At 52.8% G+C, this 27,199-nt stretch overlaps 2 protein-coding genes across 2 annotated transcripts in view; both read right to left on the bottom strand.

The window, feature by feature from the left end:
* HTR4 (5-hydroxytryptamine receptor 4) overlaps positions 1–18,868 on the bottom strand; it is a 70,947-nt gene extending 52,079 nt beyond the window's left edge. Inside the window, exons 1-3 of the mRNA XM_059483364.1 lie at positions 18,774–18,868; positions 17,682–17,767; positions 9,717–10,541 (exon numbers count right to left, since the gene is read on the bottom strand). Of these exons, the coding sequence (XP_059339347.1) occupies positions 9,717–10,541; positions 17,682–17,767; positions 18,774–18,868 (1,006 nt within the window). The remainder of the gene's footprint in view (positions 1–9,716; positions 10,542–17,681; positions 17,768–18,773) is intronic.
* Positions 18,869–19,045: 177 nt separating this feature from the next.
* On the bottom strand, positions 19,046–21,862 carry LOC132080287 (sulfate transporter-like). Its single transcript, XM_059483363.1, has 2 exons — positions 21,260–21,862; positions 19,046–20,611 (listed from the first exon to the last, which is right to left on the bottom strand). The coding sequence occupies exons 1-2, from the start codon at positions 21,860–21,862 to the stop codon at positions 19,046–19,048; spliced, it is 2,169 nt and encodes a 722-aa protein (XP_059339346.1).
* Positions 21,863–27,199: the final 5,337 nt, after the last annotated feature.

Here is a 27,199-nt window from a genome sequence, read left to right as displayed (position 1 = left end):
CCTCCTCCTTCTTCTTCTCCTCCTTCTGCTCCTCTTCTTCCTCTTCCTCCTTCTCCTTTTCCTCCTGCTCCTCTTCTTCCTTTTCCTCCTTTTCCTGCTCCTTCTCCTTTTCCTCCACCTCCTCCTTCTCCTCTTCTTCTTCCTTCTTCTCCTTTTCCTCCTCCTCCTCTTCCTTCTCCTCCTCCTCCATCTTCTCTTCCTCCTCCTCCTCCTCCTTGTCCTTTTCCTTCTTCTTCTTTTCTTCTTCCTCCTCCTCTTCTTTCTTCTCTTTCTTCTCCTTTTCCTCCTCCTTCTCCTTTTCTTTCTCCTTCTCCTCCTCCTCCTGCTCTGGAGGGGACCGAGGTCAGGCTGAATTCCTGGAGAGCCCCCTGAGCCCTTCCCTAGTCCAGGGCTGCCTTAAATCTTTTCATCTTTTCTCCCTGTGTTTGCCGAGAGCAGGGCAAGGTGCCCCGGGTGCCCCCGGACCTGTGCAGAGCAGCAGAGGGAGATGCCAGAGGGATCCCAGAGCTCCTCTCTGGGCAGGGCAGGGTCTGCTGTGTGCCCCCAGCACTGATTTATCCCTGCAGCATTCCCAGGGCTCTGCTCGGGGAGGAAGGCACAGGTTGGGCAGGGGTTCCCTTCATGTTCTCCATCCATCTCTGCTCCCCGGGCTCAGACAGGCCCTGGCTGCCTCCCCACTGCTGCAAACCTTCCTCATTCACAGCAGCACACTGAATTTTCATTTTTGCCCGGCAGGAAATGCCTGGCAATTCCTGCGTTTCCGCCAGGCCCTGCTCTGGAAGTGCAGAAGTGAAGTTTGAGCTGCTCAGCACAAATCAGTGTCAGGAGAGACACCCAGCACTGAGCACTGAGCTTTGGTGACACCAATTCCCTGGAAGCTGCTTCCTCCAGGGATTCAGGGCAGCAATCAGGTGTTCCCCACCCTGCTTTCCATCCCAGCTCAGGGTTTGGGATGGGGAGAGGGCAGGGAGGGGCTGGGGTGGGAGGACGAGCAGACCCAGCCTCAGGAGAGGAACTGACGATGCAGTTTGTGCCCCGCTCATTTCACAGTAAATAAAGAACCAAGGAAGATTGCTGGAAATGTGTCCATTCAGGCAGCAGCTGGATTTCCTGTTAATTGCTTGGGAGTGAGGGAGGAGGGGAAAGTGTGGAGACATCACAATGAGCAGCCTGGTGAGTACTGAGTGAGTACCCAGCCCTGACTCTGCACTTGTGCTGCTCATGACAGAAATAGAGATGTGCTCTCACAAACCCTGCTCGGTGACATAAAAAATAAACCCATCTCTCAGGGAGAGAGTGCAAAGTGATCTATGCTGGCATTTGTTCTGCAGGAAGGAGTGGCACCGGTGCCACCAGCAGGGCAGCCCCAGTTGCCCCAGTGGCTCCCACTGCCCTGGGACTGGAGCCAGCTGAGCACGGGGTGAGGAGGGGCCTGGCACCGAAAGGACCAGCCCAAATCACAGAATGGGATGGTTTGGGATGGGAGGAATGGGATGGAATGGGATGGTTTGGGATGGGAAGAATGGGATGGTTTGGGTTGGGAGAACCTCAAAACTCATCTATTCCACCCCTGCCATGGCAGGGACACCTCCCACTGTCCCGGGTGCTCCAAACCCATCCAGCCTGGCCTTGGGCACTGCCAGGGACCCAGGGGCAGCCACAGCTGCTCTGGGCACCCTGTGCCAGGGCCTGCCCACCCTCCCAGCCAGGAAATTCCTCCCTGCATCCCATCCGAACCCACTCTCTGCCAGCTGCAGCCATTCCCTGTGTCCTGGCACTCCAGGCTCCTGCACAAATCCCTCCCCACCATTCCTGGCTCCCTCCACATTAACCCTGTCCTGTTCCAAGCCTGGCCTTGTCCCTGCACCTCCCAGGGGTGGAAGCTGCTGGAAAGCCTGGAGATCCTGGGATGTTCATCCTGGTGCACTCAGGAAGGAGGAGGGAGAGCCCCTGCTCACGTCACACCTCCCAAAGCCAGCCAGGACAACCAGCCATTAAAAAAAGGGGCTGTGAACAGGGAAGCAGGAAAGCCTGAGCTGGCACAGCCTCCTGCCCTCTTATCTGCACCTTTGGTTTATTGTGTTTAATCAGCCTTTTGATCTGGAGGAAGAACATCCGAAGGGAAAACGGCACCAAAAGCTTTTGTCAGCACCAACTTTGCAGATCCAAGAAAAGCTCAGAGCAGCACCAAGGCAGCAGATCCAGCAAACAGCTCTTCTGTGTGATCCTGGATTTTTCACAGAAAATCACATTACTCTGCAATCAGGCTTCTCCAACAAGAAGTTCCCATTTGTCACTTAAAAAACCAACTCACCACCAGGGAAATCTGCCGTGCAGTTGTTTCAGCTCTGTGTTTCTTTCCAGGCTGTAAAGCAGATTCCGAGGCCATGGAAGGGACCCTGAGGAGCAGTTTCAGCAGACCCAGCTATACTTCACCCTGCCATCTGGAGATGGAGATTCCACATTCTCCTTGTGCAGCCCCCCAGGGGAAGCACATGCAGGGAATTTTTTAGGCTCTCTCCTAAATCTTCCTTGCTGCATTTTATTGCTGTGACTATTTTTTCCTGCCCTTGTTTATTCCTGCACCTGGGGGATGCAAACTTGTCCCCAAATCTCCAGCAGCCAAGAATTCCTGCTGCATGGAATTGTGGCAATGGGGAAGGACTGAGCACACCCCACTGTTTGTTATTAGCAATAGTGCCAGTGGTGGCAGCAGATTAATTCTGGATTAACGTTCCTCTCCTGCTCGTCCCTGTGTGTTTGCATCCCAAGGGCTCCCTGGCAGAGGAGCTGGGAGGTTTTCTGGCTCTGCAGTGCTTCCAATTCCTTCCTTCTCCACATCCCTCCTCTTCAATAAACATCTGACGCCACAAGTCCATGGCACGGCGACCTCCTGCAGGTTTCCATGGCTGATGGAAAATCCCAGGGGAATTCCTGCTGCAGGGGCCACCCCACAGCCACCTCTCACCTCTCTCCAGGCTGCTCTTCCTGCTCCTTTTACCTGGGTTTTGTTTAATGCTCATCACCTAAAAATGTTCCCATGAGCCAAGACTGGAGCTTTCAGTCTCTCCTTGGTTGCCTATTTTTGGATCCTTGATCTGGGCTCTCGTTGCTGATTATTTTTGTTTGTTTGTTTGTGTTTGTTTTTAAATAAACAAAAGCTGAAACGATGAATGTCTGGGCAGCCAGAGAGCAGTGAGGGATGAGGTGTTTGCTGAAGGGAGGGATGTGGAGAAGGAAGGAATTGCCTGGGAAGCTCTGCAGAGCTAAAAAACCTCTCAGCTCCTCTGCCAGAGAGCCCTTGGGATGCAAACACACAGGGATGAGCAGGAGAGAAACGTTAATCCAGAATCAGAATTAATCTGCTGCCACCACTGGCATTATTGCTAATAACAAACAGTGGGGTGTGCTCAACCCTTCCCCATTGCCACAATTCCATGTAGCAGGAACTCCTGGCTGCTGGAAACCCTTCCTCTGCTCCAAGCTTTTCTTCTCCGAGCTCACAATTTCCCAGCTTCCAGGTATTTGTGCTCACACTGCCCTGGCCTCACCCCAGACTGTTCCCCACAGGTGAACAACCCAGATTTCTCCTCCCTTTTGGCATTTACTTGGTAAATGGCTCTTCCACGGAGCAGGGAAACCCTGAGCTGAATGGGCAGAAGGAAATCCCTCCTTCCTCCAGCTCCCAATTCCCTGGCTGTGTTTTAATCATCCCCAGCAAGTTCTGCCTGCTGTGTTTTATTAAAAGCAAACACAAGTGCAGAAGGGCTGCTTGTTTTCCTCCCTGAGCTGCAATAGAAGGGATCTGATCAATAAAACAGCTCAGCCAAGCAGAGCCCATGGAAAAGGAGGCACTCATAAAAGGCATCTCTGCAATTAGCCTTTATCAGCTCCATGATTTTCTGCTGACCAGGGAGGCTCCTAAACTCAGAGCAGCAAGGAGATGCTTGCTCTGCCCTTCCCTGCTGCCCCTGGGCTCACAGCAGGCTGGGCTGCTCAGGCTGCTCCACTGAGAGGTTTTGGGGGCTGCAGAGCTCAGTCTCCTGTGCCTGTCCCTGAGGGTCCCTGTGCAGCACAGCCTGAGGGCAGAGCCAGGGACAGGCAGGGGATGGAGGCAAAGAGGAGAAGGGAACTTCATTTTCCACAGGAGGAGGAAGAGGGAATTCCATTCCCTTCATTTTCCACAGCAGAAGCTAAAGAGAACTTCCTTCTCTTCATTTTCCACAGCAAGAGGGAGAAGGGAACTTCATTCGCTTCATTTTCCACAGCAGAAAGGAATGGGAACTCCATTCCCTTCATTTTCCACAGAAAGAGGGAAAGGGAACTCCATTCCCTTCATTTTCCACAGCAGAAAGGGATGGGAACTCCATTCCCTTCATTTTCCACAGCAGAAGGAAAAGAGAACTCCGTTCCCTTCATTTTCCACAGAAGGAATGCATGGGAACTCCATTCTCTTCATTTTCCACAGCAGAAAGGGATGGGAACTCCATTCCCTTCATTTTCCACAGAAAGAGGGAGAGGGATCTCTGTTCCCTTCATTTTCCACAGAAGGAATGCATGGGAACTCCATTCTCTTCATTTTCCACAGCAGAAAGGGATGGGAGCTCCATTCTCTTCATTTTCCACAGCAGGAATGCATGGGAGCTCCATTCCCTTCCTTTTGCACAGCCCAGGCCCTCGGGTGCTGTTTGTCTCTGCCACAGGACCTGTTCTGCTCTCACACTCCCATTTCTGCCCCTGCCTGCCCAGTGCCTTCTCTCACCTGGAGTTTGGTGACAGCTCAGCAGATTTGGTTTATTGCAGGGCTCAATCTGACTCTGTCCTCTCCTGTTTTGGTTCTACCATTCAAACCCAGCAGAGCAGTTCCTGAACACAACATTCTGGTGGTTCTCACTGTTCTTGGAAGATGTTTTCCCTTCGTTCTTAACCCCCTGCTCATTACTATTTCACAGATTCCTTTAGCCTGCCTTATCAGACACCTACATGCTCTAATTCCTAATTTATATTCATTGCTGCAACTTTCCCTTATTTTTCTGGGGACAGTGTTGACTGGGTTTGGGTTTCTATTTTATGTCCCTTTTTCCCTTCTCTGCTGAATGATAAAAATTCTGCTTGGCAGCTTTTCCTGCCAGGGAAAACATGTTTTTGTAACAATCCCATGGAGGGCCCATGGAGAACAAACACGTTCCAGTGCCTTGGCTCATCTGAAATCAGCTGCAGTTCTGTCAGACAGAGCTCTGAGAGGGACTTCAGTGGGGCAGCCGTGGCTCCAGGGATGTCAAAGCAGCCATGAGGAGCCACATCACCCCAAACATCCTCCTCAAGCTCTTCTGCTCCATGTGGAACCAGCCTGGCTCTCACCTCGCCATCATTCCCCTGCCAGGGCCCAGCCCAGCACCCCCTGGTCGAGCTGAGGAGCCCCAGAAGGGCCAGGACCCCTCAGAACAACTTCTGGGTGATGAGCAGGGAACAGCTCCATTGCTGGGCCCAGAGCTTCAGCTGCATCCCTCGAGTCCTCTCAGGGAGACCTCTGAGAGAGGTTTAATTGTGAAATTCCTGATGGTAGAACAGCCCCGGTACACCCAAAATGGGGGATTCATGAGGCCACATTAACCCTTGTTCACCTGGTGTGGGCTTTCCATGGATAGACCCAAAATAGGGGATTCATGAGGCCAGATTAACCCTGCTGCCCCTGGGGAAGGTGGTCTGGGCCTTCCATGGGTACACCACAAAATGAAGGTTAATGAGGCCAGATTAACCCCTGTGCACCTGGGGAAGGTGGTGTGAGTGGCTGCTCAGCTGCTGGCAGGGCTAATGTGGAATTTCAGAGCTTTTGAGGACTCCCAAGCACAGAGGTGGGAGCCTCAGGGAGGTGTGGGCACAGGCAGACACTGCAGGCACAAAGAGAGGAGATGAGAGTTGGTTTGGGGGCTGAGAACCTTTGGGCACGAGGGCAGAATTGGGGATGGGATTCACTGAAGGCAGGGCTCTGAACTGCTGCCTCAGCTCAGGAAATACAAACCCAGAACAGGAGAATGATCTCCCTGCCCAGCTCGGTGCAGGAACAGCCCCAGCGCTGCTGCACCACCCAAACCCGAGCACTGCTCTGCAAACCCACCTGGAATAACCAAACCCTCCAGGCTGCACCAGGGCAGGGCACAAACACCCAGCAGCACCCCCAGAGAGGGGCTGAGAGTGGAATTTCCCCCTCATCTCCCCACGCCAGGCTGGGCACAGCACCCTGTGCCCTCTCCAGAGCCTCGGGGCCGCTGCACCTCCAGCCATTCCCTCTAATTGTTTCCCTAATCACATCAAACTGCCCGAGCTCCATTTGTGCTCCTGCAGAGTAATTTGCTTTCCCCCAGGCCCTGCTGGCCGTGTCTCCCCACACTGCAGCCACTCCTCAGGGCTGAGGGGGCTCTGGATCACATTATGGGCTCTAATAAAAATAATTCTAATGGAATTACACAACGAGACCAGATTAAAGGCAGCTGCTTTGCAAATCCTGGGCTTGGGTTGGTGTTAGCTGAGGGAACAAGCACATGGATCATCCCTCTGCCACCCTCTGCCCCAGCAAAAGCAAAGGTAACATCTCCCTGACAAATGATAATACAATAAAGGTAGTCCCACAATAAATGCACCAGGGAATGCCAGCAAACAGAAGTGCAAGCGGTTAAATGCAAAAGCCATGAAGCACTTTCCCCCTTTCCCATAAACTGCACCACAATGAGTTCCTCACACTCTGCTGCCTCGGGGATCCACCGGGTTTACAAAGGAACATTGGCACCATTTAATCGGGTGTATTTGTCTTTTTAGAGAGGTTTTTTGAGAGACTCCCTAAGGAATGAGGGACAGGAATGACCAGGTCAGAAGAGGGGACAGTGTCTAACCTGACACTCATCAGCGTCTGCTCTGCAGATGGGCAGGGAAGCCCAGAGTGGATATTAATTAGTTGTGTTCCATGAGAGATTTCCTTTAACCCCCAGAACTTGGCACTGACACCCCAGATTTTAACCACGTGGTTCTCAGGATTTACACCAACATTCACTGCAGTCACAAAATCCCAAAATCATTTGGAAGAGCCCTCCCAGCCCATTGAGTCCAGGCTGTGCCACATCCCCACCCTGTCCCCAGCCCTGAGTGCCACCTCCAGGGATGGGGATCCAACCCTCCCTGGGCAGTGCCAGTGCCTGAGCCCCCTTTCCATGGGGAGATTCCTGCTGTGCCCACCCTGAGCCTGCCCTGAGCCCCCTTTCCATGGGGAAATCCCTGCTGTGCCCACCCTGAGCCTGCCCTGAGCCCCCTTTCCATGGGGAAATTCCTGCTGTGCCCACCCTGAGCCTGCCCTGAGCCCCCTTTCCATGGGGAAATTCCTGCTGTGCCCACCTGATCCAGGCTGACTCGTTTGGATCCCCAGGCACTGAAGCCAGAGGGGCTCCTCAGTGAATGGCTCAGATAATTTCCATTTTGCCTGTGTGAACAAACCCACCCAGGGCACTCCTGCAGCAGGTGCTGGGGGATGCTCTCTCCTGCTTTCCCCTCAAGCAGCAACTCTGCTTTCAAACACAAACACACACAGGGAGTGTCTCCACAGTGTGACTGTGGGATGTGCAGGGCGAGCTGCTGCCTCCTCACACCCTCCTGGCTCTCCTTCCACCCCGTCCCACTGCTCCTGCAGCCAGCACAGCCTGTCCCCACAGAGGACACTGGGGTCCCCTCCTTGTCCCCCCCTTGTCTGCAGGGGCAGAGGAGAGTGGAAAGCAGGACAGAGCTCCTCAAAGGAGAGCTGGGCTATTCCCAGCTCCTCTTCAGCCCCATTCCTACCACAGGCTCCTGCATCCTCCATCCCACATCCAGCTGCACCTCCCCTGAATTCACCTGGGAGCTCCTTCCACAGGTTCCAGGTATCTCCAGCCCCAAGGGCTCAGCCCGTTCTGGCTGGCACCTGTCCCTTGCTCTTTGTCCTGCCTCAAACTTCCTGGAATACCTGGAAAAGGTGGAAAAATCGAGGCTTGCCAGCTGGCTCCAGAGGATGGGGGTGAGGAGGAGGAGGGGGAGAGGAGGAAGCACTGCTGGCACTTGCAGGAGCACAGTTGGCACCGGGGAGCTGAATGCACAATTTGGAGGCTTCCTAGAAGGAGCCAAGGGGCTCAGCCAGAGCACTCTTACTTTTAAATCAGTGCTTACAAAGTCCTGGGCAAACTCAACCATGTCTGTCTGTCAGGTCAGAGCCTGCTGGAGGAAATAAACACACCTTGGTGTGGAAGGAGTTATTACCTAAGCAAACTCAGCCTGACTCATGTTTGTTTTTTAACGGCGTTATTGGACAGCAGTGACAGAGCCAAGGTCAGGCTGCGAGGGAAGAGGCAGAGGGAAGATCTCAGAGGGAAGATCTCAGAGGAGAGGAAGGTGCTGCTGCTCCCTGCCCATCACAGCAGTCCCCGTTCCTGCTGGGAATGCTCCCATCCCTGTTTCCTGGGGCTCTTCCCCCAAGGAGTGGCACTGCACACCTGCTGCACATCCCTGGGTGCCATCCCTGGAGGGTGACCTCAGCCAGGCCATCCTCACCCTCTGCTACGCTGACAAAATCCAAATAATCCCCTAAAAACTCCACCCTGCCTTTGCCAAGCAAAACCAGCCAACAGCAGTAACAGGGGGCCGAGAAAAGTCACCCTCCTTCAAGGAACACTGGGCAGTATTCCCACTCAAAGGACAGCATTTTGGGTTTAAGCAGAAATGAAGTCATAATGACATCACACACCTCAAAGCACACTCCAGGCTCCGAAGCTGGCACACCAGGACTGGGCTCCTTCCTCACTGCCCTCAAGCAGCACAAACTTGCAGCTGGGTAATGTTTTAATTACCCACTTTTCTATCGAGTTCCCGGGGCTGAAGTTTTGTTTTGGGGCAGGGGAGATGCCCCAGGGCTGCAGGGAGTGACCCTGCTCCGTCTGTCTGTCCCCGATGGGAGCCACACACTGAACCTGAATCAAAGCACCCGGGCTGGGGCAGGACTCCTGCGAGCCTGCCTCACCCTGCAGTCATTCTGAGCAAGCCTCAGCAGCCCTGAAATGCTCCAACCTCAGTGACACCAGCTTGGAACAGACACAGAGCTTGGGGAGCCCCAGGGCGAGCGGAGCCTTTGCACTCTGGACCCTGGCACTGCACAGAGCTGCCCAGTGCTGGAAAACACCTTCTTCACCACAGAATTGCACAACTGTTAAGGCTGGAAATCCCCTCTGAGATCCTCCACACGTTCTCCCAGCACCGCCAGGGCCACCGCTGAGCCTGTCCCCAAGCGCCACAACCTGCCCGTGCCCTGAACTCCTCACCCATCCTCGCTTCAGTGAACTTTCCCACTCGTGCAGAGCCCGCCGAGCCTCTCCTCCCCTCCCCGGCACTTTCCCCGTGCCAGGGGCTCCGTGCCCACCCCAGTCCCGTTCCTCCTGCGGGTCAGTGCTGCCCATCCCGGGGTTCTGCTGGGCACCGGAGCCGCCGAGTGCTGCTCGCTGCCACCTTCACCTGTGCGACCGCCACCGGACCAGCCTTCCTTCCTCCCCTCCTCTCCCTCCGAGCGCCCCGGGGCTCTGCCGCGAACCCGGGGGATACCCGGCACCGAAACCGGGGGATACCGGGCACTGCACCCGGGGTGGGACACCAGGCATCGCACATGGCGGATACCGGGCACCGAAACCGGGTAATACCCGGCACCGCACCCGCATCCCCCCGCCGCTGCCGAGGGGCGCTCCCCGGGCGATGCCGGCGAACATTTCCCCCCGGTTCGGGTTTCCCCCGTTCCCAGCGGAGCCCCGTCCGCCCGCTCCCCCGCCGGCCCTGCTCACCGTGGCCGGGGCAGAGCCCCGCGGTGCCCGGCGCGGCTCCCCCGGTGCGGCCGCTCATGCTGGCGGGATGGGGCAGGGCGGCTGCCGGCGCTGCCCGGGTGCGGATGCGGTGCCTCCTGCCCGCCCAGGTGCGGATTCTGTCTGTCCTGCCCCCCCAGGTGCGGATGCGGTCTGTCCTTCCCGCCCAGGTGCGGGTGCGGGGCTGCGCTCCTGCCCAGGTGCGGATGCAGTCTGTCCTGCCAGGGATGGGTCTGTCTGTCCTTCCCGCCCAGGTACGGGTGCGGGGCTGCGCCCCTGCCCAGGTGCGGATGCGGTCTGTCCTGCTGGGTGTTCTGTCTGTCCTGCCGGGGATTCCGTCTGTCCTGCCCGCCCAGGTGCGGCTGCGGTCTGTCCTGCCGGGGATTCCGTCTGTCCTGCCGGGGATTCCGTCTGTCCGGGTGCGGCTGCGGGGCCGCGCTCCCGCCGAGGCTCCGCGGGCAGCGCCTCCCCCGGCCCCGCACGGAGCGCGGGGGTGCCCGCGCTGTGCCCGCCCCGCCCGGGGAAAGCCGGGGCCGCTCCTCCCCGGAGACCAACCCCGAGCACGCCCCGAGCCGTGCGGGCGCTGCGGGCAGCGCAGCCCTCCCTTTGTCCAGCGAATTCTGGCCGATGCTTCTCCCTCCCTTTCGCAGCGATTCGGGGATCGGTGGCGTGGTTTGGTTGCTTGTGTGCAGAAGGGAAGTGGAGCAAGCCCATGTTACTATAACTTGCTCGATTGGAGCCGCTTTTTAAAGATCTGAGGGGTTTTGGCAAAGATCTTCCAATGGATTTCTCAAAACAAACACAAAATTGGAGGTAATTCCAAGCACGCTGCAAAGGCTTTTTCAGCTGCAGCATCAGTCCAGCTCCTCTGACATTATTGGAGCTTTGGCAGCTGAAATCTGGCCCTGACAGCCTTAACAAAGCCCAGTCTTGGCAGAGCAGGACACCACAAGCAGCTCATCAGCTGGGCTTTCAAAATACCCCTTGAAATGAACCCAGACCTGAGCAGCTCCTTCCCCAGCTGTGCTCACCTTCACCTCTCACTTGTGGAGCTGCACTTTGGGGTTTGGGGCTTGCAAGCTGTACAGTCAGTGCAGGGCTGGGATTCCTCAGAGATCTCTGGGTTCACAGGGAGATCCAGAGCGCGCTCAGGGTCACAAACGTAATTTGCTTTGGAGCATTTCCATGCCCTTTAACCACAGCTGAGGTCCTTGCCCCTCCAAAGGACATCTGCAGTTGTGTGTGGATGCAGGAGAAACCAGAGCACCCACAGAAGTGCAATACCTGCTTCTTACTGTCAAAATAAATCCAAAAAGTAAATTTATATTAAACACATTATCAACTTGTTTGATAGGACTCGTGTTTTTAAGATCTGGGGGGGAAGGGGGGGGTTGGCAAAGATTTTTCAATGGATTTCTCCAAAATTTGGTGGTGTTTTCAGGCAGAGCAGGCAAACAGCACCCAGTGTGCTGCATGTGTTTGTCCATCACTATAGAAACTGAGAGACAGAGAAAGAATAACATTAACACATTAACAAAAGTAAACCCCATCCAAGCCATGAAGAAACACTTTGTCACAGAGTGGATTTTCTCAGGCTCAGAGGACCCAAACCAAAGTGAATGAAGCTGGTCTGGGTGGAGCTGTTAAAGAGTTCCTGAAGCAATTTCGGTTTGCCTGCATTTTCCTCTCCATGGTACTGATGTGAGCTTTCATTATTAGTATTTACTAACAGTAGACACTAGTGGTAGCTACTCAATTTAATGCTGAATTGATATATAAATTCTTCATGGAGCAAACACTTGTAGTTCTTGCTGGCAAGATCTGAGTGCTCAGAGCAGCTCCTCACCTGCCTCCCATGGTGCTCCCAGCCAGGCTCTCCAGCAGCACCTCCCAAAGGGGAAAATGGCACAAAAGTGAAAATTCAGTGTGGAGCCCTGAGCCAAGGCCATGCTGAGTCTGCAGGAGGGGAGGATGAGGCTGGGTGGGTTTCTGTGCTCTCTTTCAATGCTTGGGTGAGGAATTGAGGGCCAGCAGTGCTCTGGGCAGGGTTAAAGCTGCTCAGGGGAGGATTTGGAGCCTGGAGAAGGCAGAGCCCAAACCCCTTCACCCCTGGCTGCTCTGAACCTGGGCATGTTTGTTTTTTAACACATGCTGGCACCAGTGCCATCCCCATGGTCCATCCCCCTCCTCTCCATGCAGCTTCCACTCCAGGACTGGCAAAAGTTTATTCCACCTGCATGGGATGCCTAAAAAAAAAAAAAAAAAAAAAAAAGGAATTAAATTTTTAAACAGGAAAATTGGAAAGTATCAGAGAGGGAGATAAAGCACTGGAGTTTGGGGTTTTTTTCCTCCCCTCCTCCTTTTCCTCCTGCTGTAACAATGATGAATCCCAAGATCTGGTTGAGAGGGAGAGTGGCTGAGTGATTCATCGGGACTGAATCACAGCCACTCTGCAGAAGAATTCGCTGCTGCTGCTGCAGGTGCAGCTCCATCCCTGCCCTGGGTCCCTCCCTGCTGCCCCTCCAGGAGCAGAGAGGGACAGGAACCCATAAAAACAGAGAGAGCAGCTCTGGGTGAGCCCCCTCCGAGCAGCCCTGCTCTCCTCTGCCCACGTGGGAGGCATTTTATCCAAAGGGAGCCTGAACACATTGATTTTCTGATTTTCTGAGGGTTTTACCCACGGCTGGATCACGCAGCCTCCCACTCCCCCGGGGAAGAACTTTCCTTCTGTTCCTTTGGAAATGCAAGCTTTCCCCTCCCCCTGAGATCCCCCACTAATGCTGGGGTGCAGCAGCAGTTGGTACCCAGAGCTGGGCTGGCAAGTGGGGGTGCAGCAGCTGAATTCCTGGGATTTCCCAGCGTTTGGATTTTCTGAGGGACGTCACAGGAGAGGCAGGGGAAAAACTCTGCTCTGCAGCTGATTTGCAGCATCAGATGGGTTGGTGCTTGTCCTTACACAGGATTTTGTCTCTCTGTTGTCACCACCTCCTCTGCTCACATCACTCACACCCAGAGCTCTGGGGGTTGCCAGGAATTCACATTCCCAGGCTCCTGCTGAAAGAGCCCAGGTGGGGACAGCTCAGAACTGAAAGGGTCAGGAAGGAGAAGGTCACCCTGGGGGTCCCAAAATGACAGGTTTTCAATAATCCAACTCTGCCATCTGTGGCGGGAGCTGTCCCTGCCTGCAGAGCACTCTGATCCACTCCCCACAGTCATTTGCAGCTCTACCTGCAGACACAAACATAAATCCCAGCTTAAGGCAGCTAAGTGTTAAATAGCTAAATGTTAGCTTTAAAGCAGAACTTTTGGGTCAGTTTTTTTTATCAGTAATTATCACTGTTCACAACACAGACATTGTTGGCTCAGCTGTCACTGGAGAATTGTTTTAAAAGACCCTCTCAGAGTGACCCTTGGAGAAATCTGTTACCTCAGGACCAAAGGTGGAACCAAAGCAAGGGGCAGCCATGTCAGCATCACCTGGAGAGTCAGAGCTGGAGGCAAATCCCACATTTACAATCGTGGGCTGGAAACCACTGAACAACCCCTCAGGAATGTGAGGATGAGACTCCTCCTGGGAGAGCTCTCTGAGTCCTGGCCCATCTCAGTCTCTCTCTGTAAGCCACACAAGTGTGACAGAACTTTCCACCATTTTTTCCCAAAATTCTACTTCTAACGAGCAATTTGCACTTGGTTCTCTGCTCCAGCAAGGAAGTTTTGGAGGAAAAATAAAAGTGAAGCAGAAATCCATCTCCTGCCATCCCCCCAGCGCTGAGGGTGGGTGGGTGTCTGTCCTTCTGCCCTGCAGAGCTCCTTCCCTTCCCTGGCAAGCACAGGGATGGGCTCTGGGATGTGGAGCCCTCCTGGGCTGCTCATTTCCATGCAGATGAGGCTGTGTGTAATTCCATGTGAGTGTAATTCCCTGTGAATAGAGATAACTGATGGGGCTGTGAATAAGAGAGCTGAGTGAATCATTCATCATGGATTATTGATAGGATTAATTTTACCTCTTTTTCTGCTCTCAGGATGCCCACGAGCCCCCCCTGAATTTATTTTCCCCCTCTTTAATGGAATATTTCTGGACACAAAGTAGATTAAAACCAAGTAATTTTCCTGCTCTTTGCTGGGCTGAATGAGATGTTTGCTGTCAGGTTAACCCTTGCTGACTCGCCCTGAAGTGTCTTCCCTGCTGGTATCACACCCCTTGGGGTCACACTGGGATTTTTAACATCAGCTCTGCTCCAGACAGGACATCCCCAGCTCTGTGTGTGCTGTTTCTGTGTCCCCTCACTGGTGTGACAAAGGTCCTGCCCTGTCTGATTGTGGCTCCCTCAGCCCCCAGCCCCGCAGGGATGGTTTGGGGTGAATTTCCCCAGGATTGCTCCCCGGAGATGGCTGCAAACCCTGCTGGGGCCTGCTGCTGTTTCCATGGCAGCACGGAGCCAATTCCTCTTGGACTGAGCGCAAACCAAAATAAACCTGCAGGGAGATTTCCCCCTGCCCAGCCCTGCCCTTGGGGAGCCTCTGCTCCCCCTTTGTCCCCTGAGCTCCCTGGGCTGCTGTCAGCAGTGCCTCGGCTCTTTGGGGCTTCTGTGAGATGCAAAACCAATTTCCCAAATCCTTTACCTGCTCGGTGAGGCAACATATTTTCTGATTTCTGATTATTAAACTCCTATCAAAAATAAAAGGAAAAAGAAGGCGAATTCTTTATTCAGAGCTGTTCAAAGAGATGAGAGGAGCCTGCAGGGGGTTTGCAAACCCTCCCTGCAAACCTCCAGAGGTAAAACCAACCTGTGCCCAGGGCAGTGGGTCCTGAGCTCAGCTCCTGCCAGGGCTCCACTTCCCAGGGTGGTTTTTGGATTTTCCTCACGTTCCTCTCACGTTTCCAGGCTGGCATCCAGGGATTGCAGCACAGGGCTGTGCTACCCACAGGTTTAGGCCAGGCTTTGCTAAGATGGACCCAGGGCTTTTCCCCTCTCTGGCTGGCACTCAAAGGCACAGCTGGGATGTGCCCGACCAGCCCTGGGTCCAATAAATGCAGAAGGAAATTCAGTATTTGCCCTTCCAGGAAAACACCAGGAGTTCCCCACCCCAGTTTAACTCACCTCTTGTGCCACGTTTAACCTCAGCCGTTTTCACATCTCCTTCCTGCAGTTTCCACCCTGGTTTGGGCAAAATTCATGGCAAAACCTTGACAGGAAAGCCATTCTGCAGCTGCCCAGGCACAGCAGGGGCTTTGAGCTGAAAGGGCACCAAGGATGGGCTGGGCACAGGGTGGGGAGGGCTCAGCAAGAGAAATCACCTCTCACCAGCAGCAGCTGCTGGCCCACACAGCTATCTGCACAAATGCAGCTTCTGGGGTGACAAAAAAGAGAAAATATAAAAAACTGTAAAAAAAGAAAATGTAAAAAATATAAAAAATTTAAAAGTCAAAAAAATATAATTTGTAAAAATTATGAAATACTAAGAATATAAAAATATTAAAAATTATAAAATTAGTTCAATATTAAAATTATAAAAATTATAAAATATTAAAAATATAGAAATATTGAAATATAAAATTAGTTAATATTAAAATAATAAAAATACTAAAAATTTAAAATTAGTTAAATATTAAAATATTAAAATATAAATATATAAAATATACAAAAATATTTTAAAAATTTAAAATATAAAAAATAATTGGTCAGTTGTGGTCCAGCCACAGCCCCAGGGTGGGACAGCACTGTGACACAACAGGGCCATCCTGTGGCAGGTGACACTCGGGTCACCAAGAGCCCTCACCTGCCCTGCTGTGGGAAACAGACTTTCAGAAAGCTGGGAAAGGTTTTAAAAACAGAGCAGAGAAATTGGAGCTAGAACAGCTGCAAGGTGTGGAAGTGGAAAAGTTACAATGGTACAGCAAGCAAGGACATGAAAAAACAGCTTGAGTTTTAGCTTGGCTGAGATGGACTTCAAGAGTGCAGAAAAACAAGCCAAGCAAGATAGTGGAAGGTTTAAAGCTGAATAATGAATTTTTGTGCGTTGTTAACAGAAAGCAGACAAGCTGTGTGTGCAGCAGGTGTAGGTGTGCTTTTAGTGATTGCCCAAACAATTATCTGTGGGTTTAGCAATGTGCTATTGGCCAGAAAGTTTTTAAATGCTCTGGAACAAAGAAATCTTTGGCTGCTGCTGGCAGGACATGAGCTTTGGCACCTTCCAATTGTCTGAACCATTGATGAGGCTGATGCTGCAATAAAGCTCCAGAACAAACCCCAGCAGTCCTGTCCTGATTGTGGAAAACCCCAGCCCACCCTGCCCTTGGGGTTTCCTCATTTGGGATAAAGCAGAGCTGCCCATCCCTGTGCCCTCCTGTCCCCAGGGTGACAGGGACACCCCCTGCCAGCTGCCACATCCACAGACACATCTGGAGGAGAAGGCCAAGCACTGTCTGGGAGCTCAAAAATCCAATTAAATGCCTCTTTCTTCAAAAAGAATAAATTAATGTGAGGTAGAAAGCACAGATTCCTTGGTGGGGATGGTCTGAAATAGAACCAGCTGTGAGATGTCAACCTTCAGCACTTTTGTTTCTGCTCTGCTCTGGTGAACTCTGGGATCTGCTCTGCACTGGGAGCCTCAGCTGCTGCAGGCTTGGCAGGTATTTCACAAGACATTTCATCTTTCTATAGAAACCACAATTGTACCTGCTGAAACACTCCCCAGCCACCAAAGAAAGAAAACAAAAGAGACATCTTCTTCTTGTTGTGCTCTTTTTCAGCCTTTAAACTTAAAAAAGCTCCTTTTCTGTAGCTGCTTTTCATAACTATGTGGGTTATGCAGTTTTTTTATTTTAAAGCTGCCATCCCCATGAACTGTTGTGGCTCCCAGGAGTTCAGGCACCGACCTGAAAACCCTAAAGCTGTGGAACATGGAACCAAACTGCAGGATTTCAATAAATGCCAGGGCAGCAGGTGACCAGAGCTGCTCCACTGCAGCTGGAACTGGAGTCCAGTTTAATGCTGGTGCTCTCCTGATTCAGGGCTTTTAGTTCCTTTCCTGCCTTGCCGTTTATCTCTTCCTTCTCCCTGCCCTCCTCTGAGCCTTTTCTGGCTCTCCTGGAGGCTGGGGATGCCAGAGGCTTTCACTGCAGGGACAGGGGACAGCAGGATTTGTCACTAAAGGGAGCAGGGGGCTGATCTGCCTCCTGTCCCTGATTGCGGGGCAGAAAAGTGACACCAAGTGGGACAAATGGGCTCCAGCAGCTCCTCTCCATCCAGGGTGGAAAGGGGCAAAGGGCAGAGGCAGCTCAGGGGCAGAGCAGCAATTGCAGGAACATTTCCCAGCCCCCGTGGGGATCACAGGGACCTCAGCCACTGCAAGGCTTCCACCCAGAGTCATTTTCCTCCTCAGATCCTCTCACCCTGTCCTTCCCCTTTCTCTGTCCCTCAGCTCTCCCAGGCCCCTCTGCTGGCTCCTGTGTCACCAGGGGTGCATCAATGTCCCCAAGCCTGGCTCCTACCCCAGGAAATCCAGAGCCATCGCCACCTGCAGCTCCCTGCTCAGTTTTCCCTGTTCCCCATGGGCACATCAGCACACGCTGGCAGCTCTTTCATTGCTCCAGAGCAGTTAGAAGCTGCAGAAACACTCCTTGCCGTTCCAGGGGCTGCTTTTCCAGGGACAGGCACTGGGAGAGAGGAGAGCAGCCGCCGGTGCAGCAATCAGTGTCTCCAAAGGGGAAGCAATCGGCACCAGCCACAACCTTTCCTCCTCAAAGCTCCCCAGAGGGAACATTTCAAAGCATCAGAAGGATTTAAACCTGTCCAGCTGCTGCTGAGCCATAATTACCAGTTGCACAGTCAGCTCCCACTGCGGCTGACAAAGGCTCAGCAGCAAATCCTCTCCTGGTGGCCCTGCCGGGGTATTTATAGGGCCTGGGCAGGCAGGGGGCAGGGGCAGCAGCAGCAGGGGAGGGGAGATGCTGCCAGGGGGGAACATTTGAACATTTGCTTTCGGCTGCTTGGCCTTTCCTCAGCCCCTGGGGAGCCCAGCAGGGCCCCAGCCCTTGGCTCTGGGACACAGGGGCAGCTCCTGGGGCCAGCCCCCGGTGGGACACGGAGGGTTTGGGGCGCTGTCCTCAGCAGGAGCCCCCACTGTAGGATTGATGGTGCAGCACGGTCAGGATGGACGGAGAGCAGAGATCTCTGCAGCCAGGGCTGGGAACTTGGGGTTTATTGCAAAGTCCCCCCCTGAAGCGTCCCATTCCTCTGTTCTGGGGCTGAGGTAACTCCCTGGGGAGTTTCTCCACTCTGGGATGGCCTGAGAGGATCCTTGGAAAGACCTCCTGGGAGCTGCATCCCAGCCACACCTGGAGCACCTGGAGCACAAACATCCAGAGATCTTTGGTCAGCTCAGCCCCCCGGGCACAGCCTTGCCTCAAGGACTGCAAACAGACAGGCACACAACTTAAAATCATTTTAAAATCAATTTAAAATCAATTTTTAAGCACAAAAATTAATTTTCCTGAGCACAGCCACAGCATTGCCTTTCCATAAAATTTATTTACAGCCTCCCATCCCTGGGCTTGCAAGCCACAGCTCCCTCCAGCAGGATTTCTTTTGGGGGTGGGGATGGGATGAGTTTTTGGGGTCCCTGTCACGGCAGGGATGGGTTGGGATCACTGGATGAGTTTTTGGGGTCCCTGTCACGGCAGGGATGGGTTGGGATCACTGGATGAGTTTTTGGGGTCCCTGTCACGGCAGGGATGGGTTGGGATCACTGGATGAGTTTTGGGGGTCCCTGTCACGGCAGGGATGGGTTGGGATCACTGGATCAGTTTTTGGGGTCCCTGTCACGGCAGGGATGGGTTGGGATCACTGGATCAGTTTTTGGGGTCCCTTCCCGAATTCCCGGCCTGTCCCGGCCCCGCTCGCGGCTCACTCGCGCCCTCCAGCGGCCACGCGGAGCAGGCGCAGCTCCGGGCACCCATCCCGAGCTCGGCCCTCCCCAAACCCTTCCCGAATTCCCGGCCCCATCCCGATCTCAGCCCTCCCCAAACCCTTCCCGAATTCCCGGTCCCATCCCGATCTCAGCCCTCCCCAAACGCTTCCCACCCTCTGCCCCTCTGGCAGAGCATCCCAGCCCCTCCTGCTCTCTCTGACGGCACAAACACCGAACCTGCTCCCGTTAGAAACCTCCGCTCGCACCCAGGGCTACAGAGACACCTGGAAGTGCTGTTGTTCCTCGGGCTCCGGGGGAGCAGCCCGTTTGTTCCTGCTGTCCCCCCGGTGCCAGCGCTCGGCGAACTGCACGGCATCGTGGATGCTGTGGAAGGCCAGCTGGCCCCCAGCCCGGCCGGCCCAGCCTCCCTCCCGCAGCCGCTGGCGGATGGAGGGGTTGCAGTTGGCCAGGAGCACCTGCACTCCCACCTCCTCGTAGTCGTGGTGCGTCTCCTTGAGCGCAGAGAGACCCACGGTGTCTATGAACTGCATGGCCCCGCAGTCCAGGATCAGGGTGTGCATGTCCGTGGAGGGGGCACAGGCATCTCCGGAGGGGCTCTCAGCCCTGCTCCTGCCCTGTCTCGGGCAGCCACAGCAGCCCCTGGTGCTGCCTGGCTCTGGCCGTGCCCGGTTCCCCAGGCTGGCAGCCAGCAGCACAGGGTTGAGCCCGGTTTTCTGGTACAGCACAGCCTTGAAGTAATCCTTGTTGGCGTAGTAGAGGGAGCACTCGAAGCGGAAGATTTTGATGTTGGAGATGCTGCTGAGCTGTTTGTAGGCGGCCTGGTCCTCATAAACCTCCCTGTCCCTGACCCTGCCCAGCAGCGTGGCGCGCGGGCGCTGCGTGCGGAAGATGATGCAGAGCAGCGCGAAGCAAACGCCCACCAGGAGCCCGATCTCCGTGGTGACCAGCGTGGAGCACAGCATGGTGGCCCACCACACCGCCGTGTCCAGCTTGCTGAGCTGCCACATCCTGGGCGTGTCCCGGAACCTCCTGAGGCCGCCCCGCAGGTTGACGATGGTGACCACGCCGAGGATGGAGGTCTGCAGCGAGTAGAAGAGCGGGGAGATCCACAGCAGCACCAGCAGCAGCACCAGGGACGTGACCAGCCCGGACACCTGGGTCTGGCTCCCCGTGGACTCCTTCAGCAGGGTCTTGGTGAGGGCAGCAGAGCTGGCGAAGCAGTAGAAGAAGGAGGGGATGAGGTTGCACATGCCGATGGCGATCATCTCCTGGTTGGCGCTGACGGCGTAGCCATGCTTCTTGCCAAAGATCTCTGCCAGGGACACGGTCATGGCAAAGCCAATGACAGCAATGGGCAGAGCATCCAGTGCCAGGCTGGGCAACAGGCTGAAGTCTGGGACAGTGGGTTTCCTGAAGCCCGTGGGGATGTCCCCACACACGGCGGCCTTGTAGCGCCGCTCGAAGTCGAAGTAGTGGGAGATGAGGGTGGCTGCGATGACCACCAGCAGCTCGATGGGGAATGGGGCCTTCAACCTCTCCTTGTAGCGCTCGTTGAGCTCCTTGACGGGCACGATGATGGCCAAGGCCACCAGGCTGGTCAGCAGGTCGCAGATGTTGGTGTTGTGGATGTGCCTGAAGAGGTCCACCCAGGTGAGGATGAAGGAGCCCACCCCCTCGTGCCGGGGGATCTTCAGGCCCAGCAGGTATTTCATCTGGGAGGTGAGGATGGTGAGGCTGGAGCCTGTCACGAAGCCACCCAGCAGAGGCTCTGACAGGTAGACAGCCACGAAGCCCATCTGTAAAACCCCCAGCAGGATCTGAAAAGCAAAGCAGCCACAGCTTTAGCAGAGTGAGAAGGGCTGGAAGGGGTGGCTGGCAATTCATGTCACTTTGCTGCCAATTTAGCAGCTCTGGCTGGGGATATTAATTTGTCTTCAGGAGTTAATTTGGGGTATGGAATACTAGAGAGACTTACCTTTAACACTTCTCTGTGGCTGAGGATGCCACACAGAAAGTCCTATGAGGTCCCTGCTGCTGCCTCCTCATGAGCAGCTCTGGGTAGCACTCACTTGGGATGCCCTGAATTTTAGCTGTCCCATTGGAAGAGCCTGGAATTTCTCAGTGGGGACACTGCCAGAGAGCATGGCATGATCCTTCAGGATGGTCCTTGACAGCCCCAAACCTGCTCTGAGCTGCCCAGCTGCAGGACTGAGGTGGTGGGAAGACGGTTCACAGATCCTTCTCTTCCCTGGCTGAGGATGCTTCAGACACATCCAAGGTTATCCATGGAGGAAAACAGCCCCCATTCAGCTGTGTCTGCACTTTTAAAATCACTGCATTCACAAATATTCAAGTGAAGGGGTCTAGAAACATTTCTCAGAACTCTTAAATCTGACCCAACACTTAGAGATCCCAAACTCAGAGACATTCCTAGGAGCAAACAGCACCAGGGTGAACGTTGGTACCTGGTAGAGGCCCACGAGGAAGCTCAAGGAAAGGGCCACGGTGATGGCGTAGCAGCTCCTGTCACACGGCTCTGTCCCGTTCCTGGGGGAGCTGGAGTTGTCCCCGAGGGCGGCACTGCTGTCCCCATAGCCCGCCAGCTGCAGGTGGCGCGTCACCGACTGCCCCACCATGAGGCACAGCACCCCGAAGGAGCCCACGCTGGCGTGGCGCGACGTGGCCGTGGCCGCGTAGATGATGTTGCAGAAGAAGTTGGTGTAGATGCCGTAGACGGGGTCCTGGTTGGCCAGCAGGGAGTAGGAGATGGACTGAGGGATGGCCACGACGCCCACCAGGAGCCCCGAGACCACGTCCCCGAGCAGCTGGGAGCGGGGATTGTAGCGGGGCAGCCACTCCAGCACGGGCAGCAGCCGCAGCAGGGCCCGGCCCAGGGCCCCGGGGCTGCACCTGCAGGCGGCTCTGGCCCTCGCCAGGACCAGCTCCCTGCTGCAGCCCGGGGGCTCCTGCTCCTCCAGCACGATCAAGGCGGCAGGAGGCTCGTGTGGCCCCAGGGAGCCCAGCGGGGCTTTGCTGGGCGCTGGCTCCTGGCTGGACGCGTCCTCCATGGGCACAGGGGAGCTGAGGAGGGAGAGCGGGCAGGAGTGAGGGGCTGCAGGCACGAGCACAGGGGCTTTGCTTAGCTCCAGGGCTCGTGGCATGGGCAGAAAAGTAAATAAATAATTAAATAAATAAATAAAATATAAATAAAATACAACTATACCTATAAATATATAAATATATAATATATATATAAATATATATAAAATATAATTATACCTATAAATTCTACAAATATAAATATAAATATAAATGTACCAAATTCATAACTATAAATGTAAATATAAATAAGCTAATCACCAAAAATGTACATAAATTAAATAATGAGTTATAAATAAACAAATTAACTAATTACTACAATATAGCTAAACGAATAAAATGATAAAAATTATAAAATGTAAGTGAATGAATAAATAAACCAAATGCTAAAATATAGATAAACAATTTATTAGCTTAATAAATATAAATAAATAAAATAAATACAAAAATATTAATAAATAAATTAATAACAAAATATCAACAAATAGATAAATAAATAAATAAAGGGAAATTATCTCACACAAATCCAACAAAAGCATTTTCAAAAGGTCAATTAGTTTGTTGTCACTTCTGGAGCTGATTAACCACAACCTCCAAATCTGGGGTACAGCTACAGAGCCCCCCCTCATACTCCTTCCCCATCCCTCTTGTTTTGAAACGGGAACTTCACTCAATTTCAGTGAAATTTCACTGAATTTCACTCAAACTAGAACTCATTCTGCTGTCATGACACTGCTACTTTAGGCAAAATCTTCTTTTTGGAAATTTTAAGACATTCCAAGGGATACTTTAGGAATCAAGATGTGGGTAAGGGAGATGATTTGCCGATTATTTTTTCCTTCAACATTACATAATTTTAAATTGCGTTAGTGGCTTCCACCAAACAGGGGCTCCCACCTGCAGAATGAAACCACTCTGCTTTTTCAGCCTGGTGAAGTTACAGAGACACCTTCAGAGCCACTCCAAGTTTCTTCAGTCAAAATGCAGCTGCACCAAAACACCTTTTTGTGACAGCTGAACCACAGACAGAGAGACAAAAACACTCCAGAGGGGAGCCCCAGAGTGGCTGTGGTTTGGAACCGAGCTGGGATGAGGAGAAATCCCATTCCCTGCCCTGCACACATCACCAAATCTTACCTGTGGCTGCAAACAGGGCGTTTCCTCAGCACCTGGAGCTTCTCCCCTGGGCTCAGAGCTGTCTCCACCTGGCAGCACCCTGGGCAGAGGAAACCTGGCCCAGGTGGTTCCTCCCTTGGGATCTGAGCTCCTGGGCCAAGCCACGTCTCTTTTATCTCAGTGCAGGCGCTGGAAACGCCGCAGCCGCCAAGCAGAGCTGTGTTTGGGAAACAAACACCATTCTCAGCGTGTATTTGGGCTGACAACTTGTTCTGGACACCAAGAATGATTGAGGGGCCTTAGAGAAGTGCTCCTGCCAGATAAGAGGATTGCTTGGATCTGGAGAAGTGTTTGCTAAACAAGGGCAGCGATGGAAAGAAACCTCCCTGCTCTGCCCCTCTCTGAACCCAGCGAGCTCAGGTCCCACTGGGCTCCTCTGCTCAGGTTCTCAGCTGTTCTAGACAGGATTTCGTGCCAAAAACCAAGAAGCAAAGCTCATTCCAGAATGATTTTCCTTTCCTGGTAGTTTTCCCTCCACAGAGGCGCTGCAAAGCTGAGAGCAGAGCTGCGGCGACACAGGTTATTTCAGGGAGACAGCAGAACTGTGGATGCGTCCAATCTGCACAATTCACATTTTGCAGAGCCTTTTGGCACACATACCAAGGGGCTTTGCTGTGCAGAAACACAACTGGGAGAAGAGCAGGGTTGTATTATTTGGTAGGTAAAGGTGAGCAATTGCAGCAGCAGCCAGGAAAAGAGGATTGTTCATCACCCTGAATGGAAAGAGCAGCCTCATAAATACCAGCTGGAACTGCTCTGCCCTTGTCAGCTGTGCCAACAACCTCCAGCAGCCCTCTGAGCACTCACTCCCCCTGTCCTGACCCCTTCTTTTCCATCTCTTTCCCACTGACCCAGTCCAGATTTTGCTGGATGTGCCTTGCCCTGTGCAGCTGGATCAATTCCTGCCAGGCAGGCACCTCGGAGAGGGGCAGGGGATGGAGGGGTGGAATTCCACAGGGTTGGGATGCAGATGCTGGGGAGACACCCTGAGGGAAGAGAAGGGGAAAACGAGCATCCTGAGCTGCATTTATCTCATCAGGGGAAGTCTGGATCTCAGTAATTAGGAGTAAATAAATAAGGAACATCCGTGTTCTCTGGCAGCAGGGGAAAATGAGAGCACATGGTAGGGAGGCAGCTGCTCAATCTTTTTATCTATTTATATCAATTCTTTCTTTTCTCTGCCATTCCTCCACAGCTCATGTATTTTCAGGTGCTTTTTCAGGAGTTCCCCTTTCCCTTCCCCTGCTCTCAGTAACAGATTCTATCTTTCCTTCCAGGCACTGTGTAATTGTCCCTACTCACAGCTCATTTTGTGCCTTGGCCTGGATGATGTGGTCTCTACTCACTTATTTTCTTTTTCCATCTCCTTCCCCAGCAAATGACCCAAATTTCTATTTTCTCCATGAATCCTTCATCTTGAAATCCACTGAAGAAGTGATGAGTCAGCCACTGAAGAGCTGGCCAGGCTGGACTTTTAAGTCTGATTGTTCCCTGGGATGAAACGCAGCTGAGCACAATCCATCTTTGGGTTTGATCTTATTTAGGAAGTTCCAGCTCTGGATCTCTGCTCTGAGCACCACAAAAATGGGGTGAAGCACTTTTTCAATGTGTGGCAGGATTTAGGTTACCTCCAGCCTGCTGCTGCTTTTCCCTCCCAATTCCATCTTCATTTCTATACTCTGGAGCTCTTTTATCTGTTGAGATTTCCTTTATGCCCTGATCAATCTTGGGCAGCCCTGACAGAGCCCTGCTCTTCCCCCTCCCCAAGATTTCTGCCTCCAAGCCTTCCCTGCCATCTTCTCCTAGAACCTTTTTTCCTCCCCTTTCTTGTGTTCAAATTGCCAGTTGCTTTTGTATACTGCAATAATAAATATCTATTTCAATACATTTCTTATTTTACTTTAAAACAAGTAATAAGTAATAATAATAAGTAATAATAAGTAATAATAAGTAATAATAAGTAATAAGTTCCCCTAGAACTTTTTTCTCCAATTTCTTGTGTTCAAATTCCCAGTTGCTTTTGTATACTCCAATAATAAATATCTATTTCAGTACATTCCACACTTTACTTTAAGATATTCCATACTTTTTGCAGCTCTCAAGCTCCTTGTCCCAGCTGGGTCTCTGTGCTGGAAATTCCAGCTGTGGGCACTGAGGAGGGGCTGTGAGGACACCCTTGGTGGCACTGTGGACATCTCTGGAATTCCTTTTCCTGCATGAGGTGAGGCAAGGGCAGAAAACATAAAAGTTTCACGTTTGCTATGGGGAAAACATCACACACAAAAAAAAAAAAAAAAAGAAACCCACCACGGAACTCCAGGTGACCTTGAGGCACCCAGGGCTGTGCTGCCCTCCCAAGCACAGCTGAAACAGTTTTGTTTCCAAAAGCATCTTCAGGGCTTGTTCTTTATTGCCACTGTAAACTCAGCCCGTGCTCAGCTCCATCCCGGGCTGCACAGATGGTTTTGGACAATGCAGGTGGGGACAGGAGCCTGCCTGCACTGACACAGCCCCCTCTGCTTCCCAGAGCATGAAATCCAAAGGTTTTATTCCTGGCATGGTGTGTGAGCAATATAACATCCATCTATGCCACGCTGCAGCCAGGTGAGAAACAGAGCAGTGCCAACAAGGCACAAGGAAATGCAGGAGGGGCATTTGCTGTTCTCTAGCCTAAAGTCAGCAAAAACCATGGAATTTCCTGTATTTGTGATTGTTATCCAGGCATTTTCAACAGGGAAATGCAGCAAAGTGAAGTCTGTGCTGCTGTGTCAATGCATCCCTTCTGTTTTACAGGACAGGTTGGCACCTCCAGTTTTCCTGGAACAGATTTAACTGCACTGCACAAAGGGGCTTGGTCTGCTTCAAGGTTTGTAAATATATTTGTGATTATTTGGCTTCTGGAAGCCTCTGAGGTCATGGTCCAGGCTGGCTTAACCTGGCTGCACCCACTGCTCCCCATGACTTGCATCACTATTTTTATTTTAAAAAAAGGAAGTGAGCCAGGTAAAGGTGCAAGGTTAAGCTTTTCCTTACCTTCAGATGGGGGGGGTTTGACAGCATTTTTGGATGCCTGCTCGTTCAGCTTCACTTGAAATGTATTTACTGCAGAACATCATCTTTTTTAAAAGGAAAACAAGGAAAAGGAGACAAGCCCAGGAGTGGTGCCACTGCTGAGATGGCAAAACAGAACACAAGCACCCCAGGACACAAGAGCTGAACAGAACCTCTGCAGTTGTTTCTTGGAAAGGGATTATTTACATTTCTGCAGGAGATGAAACATCCCCTGTTCCCTGGCAGGGCAGTTTAATACTCAGGGGCCCCAGCAGAGCAAAGATAACACAAATACTGAGAGGCCAAAAGTGTTCCTGCCCCTGGGCCTGCACCTGAGGGGCTGAGGGACCAGGAGAAATATAAACAAACAACAATAAAGAGCATTTTCACTCCTGCAAGATGGAAAAAAGAGCCAAACCCATCAGCTATAGAGGTTTTGGGGAGCACTCTATACAACAAGGAAGAAAAAAATTCATTTCATGTCCTATTGCAACACAACACCTCATCTAATCTCCTGCCATGCGACAGGATTGGATCTTCCACCAGATTTCAAACAGGAGAAGTTTTGTTCACTCAAACACTGGGATGCTGCCACAGGGTGTGGTGGCAGCTCTGGGACAAGGGGTGATGGAGCTTCTCCATGAGGATGTGCTGCAGAAGCTGCACCGAAGGTCTCAGAGGTCTGTGTGGGAGGTTCTGGAGCCCTGGGACACCTTTCCCCCAAAGGTCTCACAGATTTCTGTGGGAGGCTCTGAAGGGGCTGGAGCCCTGGGACACCATTCCCAAGCAGCCCCCAGAGGCAGGAGATGGGGCTGGGGGTCCCACAGGAGTGTGGATGGCAAGGATGAGTTAATCCCAGGTAAGGCAGTGCCTAAAGCTGCCCAGGTAAATAAATAAATAAATTAATTAATTAATTAATTAAATGTGCTGCTGGCCGAGCCTGGTTCCCTCAGCTGGGAACCAGACTGGTTTGGCTGGAGGCAAGGGCTGTTCTCTGCTTTCCAGGAAGGAGCCCCTGCAGGCACTGCCACAGCCCAGTGCTCCTTCTCCTCCGCTGGCACCAGCACAGGAGCTGCAGC

Source organism: Ammospiza nelsoni, chromosome 16 (genome assembly GCF_027579445.1).
Source record: "Ammospiza nelsoni isolate bAmmNel1 chromosome 16, bAmmNel1.pri, whole genome shotgun sequence".
NCBI lineage: Eukaryota > Metazoa > Chordata > Aves > Passeriformes > Passerellidae > Ammospiza > Ammospiza nelsoni.
Note: the sequence above shows the minus strand (reverse complement) of the source record. Positions and strands in the feature narration are given on the sequence as shown.

Excerpts from the sequence above, each read along its gene's own strand:
- LOC132080287 (XM_059483363.1), bottom strand. The coding sequence starts at position 21,862 with ATGGAGGACGCGTCCAGCCAGGAGCCAGCGCCCAGCAAAGCCCCGCTG. Across the intron at positions 20,612-21,259 it reads TCCTCGTGGGCCTCTACCAG|ATCCTGCTGGGGGTTTTACA; the intron begins GTACCAACGTTC and ends TTTGCTTTTCAG.